The 8,462-nt window shown below is 46.3% G+C and overlaps 1 protein-coding gene across 1 annotated transcript in view; it reads right to left on the reverse strand.

Moving 5' to 3' along the window:
- The window catches only part of LOC110485313 (ras-related C3 botulinum toxin substrate 3), a 14,996-nt gene extending 9,825 nt beyond the window's left edge, over nt 1-5,171 (reverse strand). The window contains exon 1 of the mRNA XM_036939425.1: nt 4,976-5,171. Within this exon, the coding sequence (XP_036795320.1) occupies nt 4,976-5,010 (35 nt within the window). The 5' untranslated portion in view covers nt 5,011-5,171. The remainder of the gene's footprint in view (nt 1-4,975) is intronic.
- Nucleotides 5,172-8,462: the final 3,291 nt, after the last annotated feature.

Raw genomic sequence — 8,462 nt, forward strand, 5'->3', positions numbered from 1 at the left:
TATTTTAATCCCAGCCCCCGTCCACGCAGTGGGCCTTTTGCCTTTTGGTAGGCCGTCAATGTAAATAAGAATTTGTTCTTAACTGACTTGCGTAGTTAAATAAAAATAGAAATATCAGAGAGGGGGGGGCCTGCTATCTGAAGATTCCACATCATTACCTGTGTGTGTGTGTGTGTGTGTGTGTGGACATGTTTATAGCTATACTTGAAGTCCTTACAAGAACAGTAAACGAACAAAACTTTGACCAACTGGGGACATTTTGTTGGTCCCCACAAGGTCAAATGCTGTTTCTAGGGGGTTTAGAATTAGGTTGAGGGTTAGGAGCTCAAATCAAATCAAATTGTATTTGTAACGTGCGCCGAATACAACAGGTGTAGTAGATCTTACAGTGAAATGCTGAATACAACAGGTATAGTAGACCTCACAGTGAAATGCTGAATACAACAGGTGTAGTAGACCTTACAGTGAAATGCTGAATACAACAGGTGTAGTAGACCTTACAGTGAAATGCTGAATACAACAGGTGTAGTAGACCTTACAGTGAAATGCTGAATACAACAGGTGTAGTAGACCTTACAGTGAAATGCTGAATACAACAGGTATAGTAGACCTTACAGTGAAATGCTGAATACAACAGGTGTAGTAGACCTTACAGTGAAATGCTGAATACAACAGGTGTAGTAGACCTCACAGTGAAATGCTGAATACAACAGGTGTAGGTAGACCTTACAGTGAAATGCTGAATACAACAGGTGTAGTAGACCTTACAGTGAAATACTGAATACAACAGGTGTAGTAGACCTTACAGTGAAATACTGAATACAACAGGTGTAGGTAGACCTTACAGTGAAATGCTGAATACAACAGGTGTAGTAGACCTTACAGTGAAATACTGAATACAACAGGTGTAGTAGACCTTACAGTGAAATACTGAATACAACAGGTGTAGTAGACCTTACAGTGAAATGCTGAATACAACAGGTGTAGTAGACCTTACAGTGAAATGCTGAATACAACAGGTGTAGTAGACCTTACAGTGAAATGCTGAATACAACAGGTGTAGTAGACCTTACAGTGAAATGCTGAATACAACAGGTGTAGGTAGACCTTACAGTGAAATGCTGAATACAACAGGTGTAGTAGACCTTACAGTGAAATGCCGAATACAACAGGTGTAGTAGACCTTACAGTGAAATGCCGAATACAACAGGTGTAGTAGACCTCACAGTGAAATGCTGAATACAACAGGTGTAGTAGACCTTACAGTGAAATGCTGAATACAACAGGTATAGTAGACCTTACAGTGAAATGCTGAATACAACAGGTGTAGTAGACCTTACAGTGAAATGCTGAATACAACAGGTGTAGTAGACCTTACAGTGAAATGCCGAATACAACAGGTGTAGTAGACCTTACAGTGAAATGCTGAATACAACAGGTGTAGTAGACCTTACAGTGAAATGCTGAATACAACAGGTGTAGTAGACCTTACAGTGAAATGCTGAATACAACAGGTGTAGTAGACCTTACAGTGAAATGCTGAATACAACAGGTGTAGTAGACCTTACAGTAAAATGCTGAATACAACAGGTGTAGTAGACCTTACAGTGAAATGCTGAATACAACAGGTGTAGTAGACCTTACAGTGAAATGCTGAATACAACAGGTGTAGTAGACCTTACAGTGAAATGCTGAATACAACAGGTGTAGTAGACCTTACAGTGAAATGCTGAATACAACAGGTGTAGTAGACCTTACAGTAAAATGCTGAATACAACAGGTGTAGTAGACCTTACAGTGAAATGCTGAATACAACAGGTGTAGTAGACCTTACAGTGAAATGCTGAATACAACAGGTGTAGTAGACCTTACAGTGAAATGCTGAATACAACAGGTGTAGTAGACCTTACAGTGAAATGCTGAATACAACAGGTGTAGGTAGACCTTACAGTAAAATGCTGAATACAACAGGTGTAGTAGACCTTACAGTAAAATGCTGAATACAACAGGTGTAGTAGACCTTACAGTGAAATGCTGAATACAACAGGTGTAGTAGACCTTACAGTGAAATGCTGAATACAACAGGTGTAGTAGACCTTACAGTGAAATGCTGAATACAACAGGTGTAGTAGACCTTATTGTGAAATGCTGAATACAACAGGTGTAGTAGACCTCACAGTGAAATGCCGAATACAACAGGTGTAGTAGACCTTACAGTGAAATGCTGAATACAACAGGTGTAGGTAGACCTTACAGTGAAATGCTGAATACAACAGGTGTAGGTAGACCTTACAGTGAAATGCTGAATACAACAGGTGTAGGTAGACCTTACAGTGAAATGCTTACTTTACAAGCCCTTAACCAACAATGCTTTAAGAAGTTAAGAAAATAAAAATAAGTGTTAAGTAAAACATTGAAAATAAAAGTAACAAATAATTAAACAGCAGCAGCAAAATAAGAAGTGAGACTATATACAGGGTGTTACGGTACAGAGTCAACGTGGAGGCTATATACAGGGTGTTACGGTACAGAGTCAATGTGGAGGCTATTTACAGGGGGTACTGGTACAGGGTCAATGTGGAGGCTATATACAGGGTGTTACGGTACAGAGTCAATGTGGAGGCTATTTACAGGGGGTACTGGTACAGGGTCAATGTGGAGGCTATATACAGGGTGTTACGGTACAGAGTCAACGTGGAGGCTATATACAGGGTGTTACGGTACAGAGTCAATGTGGAGGCTATATACAGGGTGTTACGGTACAGAGTCAATGTGGAGGCTATATACAGGGTGTTACGGTACAGAGTCAACGTGGAGGCTATATACAGGGGGTACTGGTACAGAGTCAACGTGGAGGCTATTTACAGGGGGTACCAGTACAGAGTCAATGTGGAGGCTATATACAGGGCGTTACGGTACAGAGTCAATGTGGAGGCTATATACAGGGGGTACCGGTACAGCGTCAATGTGGAGGCTATATACAGGGTGTTACGGTACAGAGTCAATGTGGAGGCTATATACAGGGTGTTATGGTACAGAGTCAATGTGGAGGCTATATACAGGGTGTTACGGTACAGAGTCAATGTGGAGGCTATATACAGGGTGTTACGGTACAGAGTCAGTGTGGAGGCTATATACAGGGGGTACTGGTACAGGGTCAATGTGGAGGCTATATACAGGGGCTACCGGTACAGAGTCAATGTGGAGGCTATATACAGGGTATTACGGTACAGAGTCAATGTGGAGGCTATATACAGGGGGTACCGGTACAGAGTCAATGTGGAGACTATATACAGGGGGTACCGGTACAGGGTCAATGTGGAGGCTATATACAGGGGGTACCGGTACAGAGTCAATGTGGAGGTTATATACAGGGGGTACCGGTACAGAGTCAATGTGGAGGCTATATACAGGGGGTACCGGTACAGAGTCAATGTGGAGGCTATATACAGGGGGTTACGGTGCAGAGTCAATGTGGAGGCTATATACAGGGTGTTACGATACAGAGTCAATGTGGAGGCTATATACAGGGTGTTACGGTACAGAGTCAATGTGGAGGCTATATACAGGGGGTTACGGTGCAGAGTCAATGTGGAGGCTATATACAGGGTGTTACAGTACAGAGTCAATGTGGAGGCTATATACAGGGTGTTACGGTACAGAGTCAATGTGGAGGCTATATACAGGGGGTACTGGTACAGTGTCAAATTGGAGGCTATATACAGGGTGTTACAGTACAGAGTCAATGTGGAGGCTATATACAGGGTGTTACGGTACAGAGTCAATGTGGAGACTATATACAGGGTGTTACGGTACAGAGTCAATGTGGAGGCTATATACAGGGTGTTACGGTACAGAGTCAATGTGGAGGCTATATACAGGGGGTACTGGTACAGAGTCAATGTGGAGGCTATATACAGTGTGTTATGGTACAGAGTCAATGTGCGGGGGCACTGGTTAGTTGAGGTAATTGAGGTAACATGTACACGTAGGTAGAGTTAAAGTGACTATACATAGATAATAAACAGAGAGTAGCAGCAGTGTTAAAGAGGGTCTGGGTAGCCCTTTGATTAGCTGGTCAGGAGTCTTATGGCTTGGGGGTAGAAGCTGTTAAGAAGGCTTTTGGACCCACACTAGGGTTAGTTTACGGGTTAGGGAAAATAGGGTTTTGAATGGGACTGAATTAGGGTAGTTGTACAATATTGCGCATGTGTGTGTGTGTGTTGCCCATCCCCTAAAAAAAATCCTAGACAGTCCCCCCCACCTCTGTTTAGCTATGCTATGCAGTCCAGTGCACCCTACCTCCACACACTACCCAAAATCTATGCCGCATCCGCACCGCATCACAATGTAGCAGAAGTCAAATAAACCTGTCTTTCAAAGATGTCTATGGTAGAAAGGCTATATAAAACACGGCATTTTGCATAGGTGTCCATGCCCATCCGTAGCCCGTGCCTCCGTAGGAGCTGGCTGTGTAGGTGTGAAAGCATGACATCATTTAATGAGTCTCAGCCAAGCCCTCCCAGCGACATTTCTGCAACTATGCACATATTAATGTATATTTTACAATTCTGCTCAAACCCACCCCGACAAATATGGGTTTCCAAATGTTGTTAATCCGAGAAGCTTTAGTTATTTATTGTTTTTATATTTCAATGAAACGTTCAAATAGCTTTAGTTCAATTTCAGACAGAATATTTCACACCCGAACTTATGAATGCATTGTGCAAAACCTGGCGGAAAATGTGGCGAATGCATTGATAACATGAAATCACAAAGTAGGCTAACAAAATAAAAAATGTATAATTGCTCCACATTCATTTCACGCTCACGCACTGATGAGAGAGCGGATTGTAGAGAAGTGAACGCCGACCCATTCAACCCGCTATAGCCCCAGCCCTTACTGCAACAATTGCCCTCACAGACTCGAAAAAGGACACATTTTCAGCCTAAACACACACACAAAAGGTCTTACCCATCGCCCACCACGACGCATTTGATGGCCTGCATTTCGCAGAGGGTGGTGGTATCCAACGACGGACTATTCCCTGGTTTTAAAATGGCAAATTGTTTATAGTTTCTGATATCGCTAATAATAAGTGAATTGGTACAGCTCCTCGCGACCAGGCTGCAGTAGCGGAGGGAGGCAGTGTCGAATCCCGGCGGAACCTCCCGGAAAAAAACGAACGTGTTTAAAGGGAAAGTTTTTTTTTTTTTCCCCCGACAGCCCAATGGGTTCTGGTCAAAAGTAGTGCACACATAGGGATTTAAGGGGCAATTTGGGACATATGACATGTGTCCAGTGGGTTCCTCTGTTAGTGACTATTGTGCAGAGTTCTGGTGATGAAGGACTTCAGAATGGACATACACACAGAGAGAACGAGACACACCTCAGACAAACCATCAATGACCACAGTTGACACCCTTTGTAAGAATGTATTTGATTTATTGCTTGACCTGCCATTAGGAAACAACCAAAAGGATTAGAACTGAGCACAAACAGTAAAGCAAACCTTGTACAGTCATCATCATCATCATCATCATAATACAATGGTCCTCTGGCCACCCTATTCCCTACATAGACCCCTTCCTCTTCCCTAAACAGACACCCTATTCCCTACATAGACCCCTTCCTCTTCCCTAAACAGACACCCTATTCCCTACATAGACCACTTCGTTTGACCAGAGTCCTCTTCCTCTTCCCTAAACAGACACCCTATTCCTGACCAGGGCTCTAGAGTAGTGCACTATAGAAGGAACAAGGTTCCATTTGGGATGCATCCCACAGGCCTTGTCAAATGTCAATGAGAGCTTGAAGGCCACATCCCGAATCACCACCCTTTTTCCCCCTTCTCCTGAAGTGTGCACTTGCACACTTTGTTGTTGCATGGACTTAGCAACGCTGGAAACTTCCCCTCCTCCCTCCAGCCAATGCTTATACCAATCCCATGCTTTTAAATCTACGACAGGGAGTGTGCAAGCCAAGTGGACACACTATGTGAGCAAGGAAGAGAATTGGGACGAAACCGAAGAATGGGAGCACTAAACAGAATCCTAAACCAAAAACCTTGACCCCTATTCCCTACTCTGGATAGGAAAAGATTGGATAGGTACAAGCCATATGGTAACAGCTCCACCGTGCCCTCTGATAGGTGGAGTTTTGCGCCACCTCGATGACAACGTGCTGCCCGTCTGCCCCTGGACTTGCTCTAGAGACCATCTACGCCTTTCCCCTCCGACACCCTCCCTCCGATGACCCCTCAACCCATCCACGCCTTTCCCCTTCGACAGCCTCCCTCCGATGACCCCTCAACCCATCCACGCCGTTCCCCTCCGACACCCTCCCTCCGATGACCCCTCAACCCATCCACGCCTTTCCCCTCCGATGACCCCTCAACCCATCCATGCCTTTCCCCTCCGATGACCCCTCAACGCCTTTCCCCTCCGACAGCCTCCCTCCGATGACCCCTCAACCCATCCACGCCTTTCCCCTCCGATGACCCCTCAACCCATCCACGCCTTTCCCCTCCGACAGCCTCCCTCCGATGACCCCTCAACCCGTCCACGCCTTTCCCCTCCGATGACCCCTCAACTCATCCACGCCTTTCCCCTCCGATGACCCCTCAACCCATCCACGCCTTTCCCCTCCGATGACCCCTCAACCCATCCACGCCTTTCCCCTCCGATGACCCCTCAACTCATCCACGCCTTTCCCCTCCGACAGCCTCCCTCCGATGACCCCTCAACTCATCCACGCCTTTCCCCTCCGATGACCCCTCAACCCATCCACGCCTTTCCCCTCGGACAGCCTCCCTCCGATGACCCCTCAACCCATCCACGCCGTTCCCCTCCGATGACCCCTCAACCCATCCACGCCTTTCCCCTCGGACAGCCTCCCTCCGATGACCCCTCAACCCATCCACGCCGTTCCCCTCCGATGACCCCTCAACCCATCCATGCCTTTCCCCTCTGATGACCCCTCAACGCCTTTCCCCTCCGACAGCCTCCCTCCGATGACCCCTCAACCCATCCACGCCTTTCCCCTCCGATGACCCCTCAACCCATCCACGCCTTTCCCCTCCGACAGCCTCCCTCCGATGACCCCTCAACCCGTCCACGCCTTTCCCCTCCGATGACCCCTCAACTCATCCACGCCTTTCCCCTCCGATGACCCCTCAACCCATCCACGCCTTTCCCCTCCGATGACCCCTCAACTCATCCACGCCTTTCCCCTCCGACAGCCTCCCTCCGATGACCCCTCAACTCATCCACGCCTTTCCCCTCCGATGACCCCTCAACGCCTTTCCCCTCGGACAGCCTCCCTCCGATGACCCCTCAACCCATCCACGCCGTTCCCCTCCGATGACCCCTCAACCCATCCACGCCGATGTAGACAGTAAACAGCAGAGTGGGTCAATTTACACTACTAAGAGCATTGAAGCACGAGGCTCAACTTGTCCCCTGTTTTGGTTTTTCATCTCAAATCTCATTGACACAAACCACAGTATGTCTTCTCCTCCTGACCAATCAATGGCAAGCTCCTGTCCCTCACGCCTCTACACACACACAGTTTCCATTCTGTTTCTACAAAGAAATCATGGCCACCAAGCTAGAAGCAACATCACTCTGAAGTGAACACGTGTACGTGCACAGATACCGTGTGTGACTGTGTGAGAGAGAAGTGTTGCATCTCGCTCATCTTAGTATCTGCGGTGTTGCTCGTGGCAACATCATTTCACAGAGTCTAACTTTAAACAACAGACTAATTTTGACCTGGGCCACCAGGTGTGTGTGTGTGTGTGTGTGTGTGTACTCTATCCAATCAATGATATTACTTAATCAACTTAGTGCCAGGGGACAAATGAAAACCTGAGCTGTGGACCTCTGTTCTATAAGCCATGATCACATGACCGAAGGCAAAACTATAGTCAACGTCTCGGACGGTTTGGGTTCTCGTACATACTGCGCCTTACAGTTACTGTACTTACAAACAGTGGCTGTGTCGCACACAGACCCTGGTAAAGCTATAATGGTGATTGTTGTTAGTCAGTGTGTCAGAAACACCTTACTGACCGTTCATCTATAGACAGAACACTGTAGTTAGTAAGGTTTCAGAATGACGGTAACTTTCCCAAGTTTCCCCAGAACTCCAACCAGGAAAACAACCTGAATTTTACAACCATGGTTGTTAGACTGAATGATCTACAAATACATTTAAAACATGGAATGAGACACAAACCACTAATATAAAAGGGATAGAAAGGTGTTTGACTCTGATTGGAACATAACACATGAAATCAGTATGTGAGAAAGCGATGACAATAGCCACCCATTCTAGATTCCCCCAAGTCCTTCCACTGCCAGAGTTCTAGATTCCCCCAAGTCCTTCCACTGCCAGAGTTCTAGATTCCCCCAAGTCCTCCCACTGCCAGAGTTCTAGATTCCCCCAAGTCCTCCCACTG

The sequence above is a fragment of the Oncorhynchus mykiss genome, chromosome 12 (genome assembly GCF_013265735.2).
Source record: "Oncorhynchus mykiss isolate Arlee chromosome 12, USDA_OmykA_1.1, whole genome shotgun sequence".
Classification (NCBI taxonomy): Eukaryota; Metazoa; Chordata; class Actinopteri; order Salmoniformes; family Salmonidae; genus Oncorhynchus; species Oncorhynchus mykiss.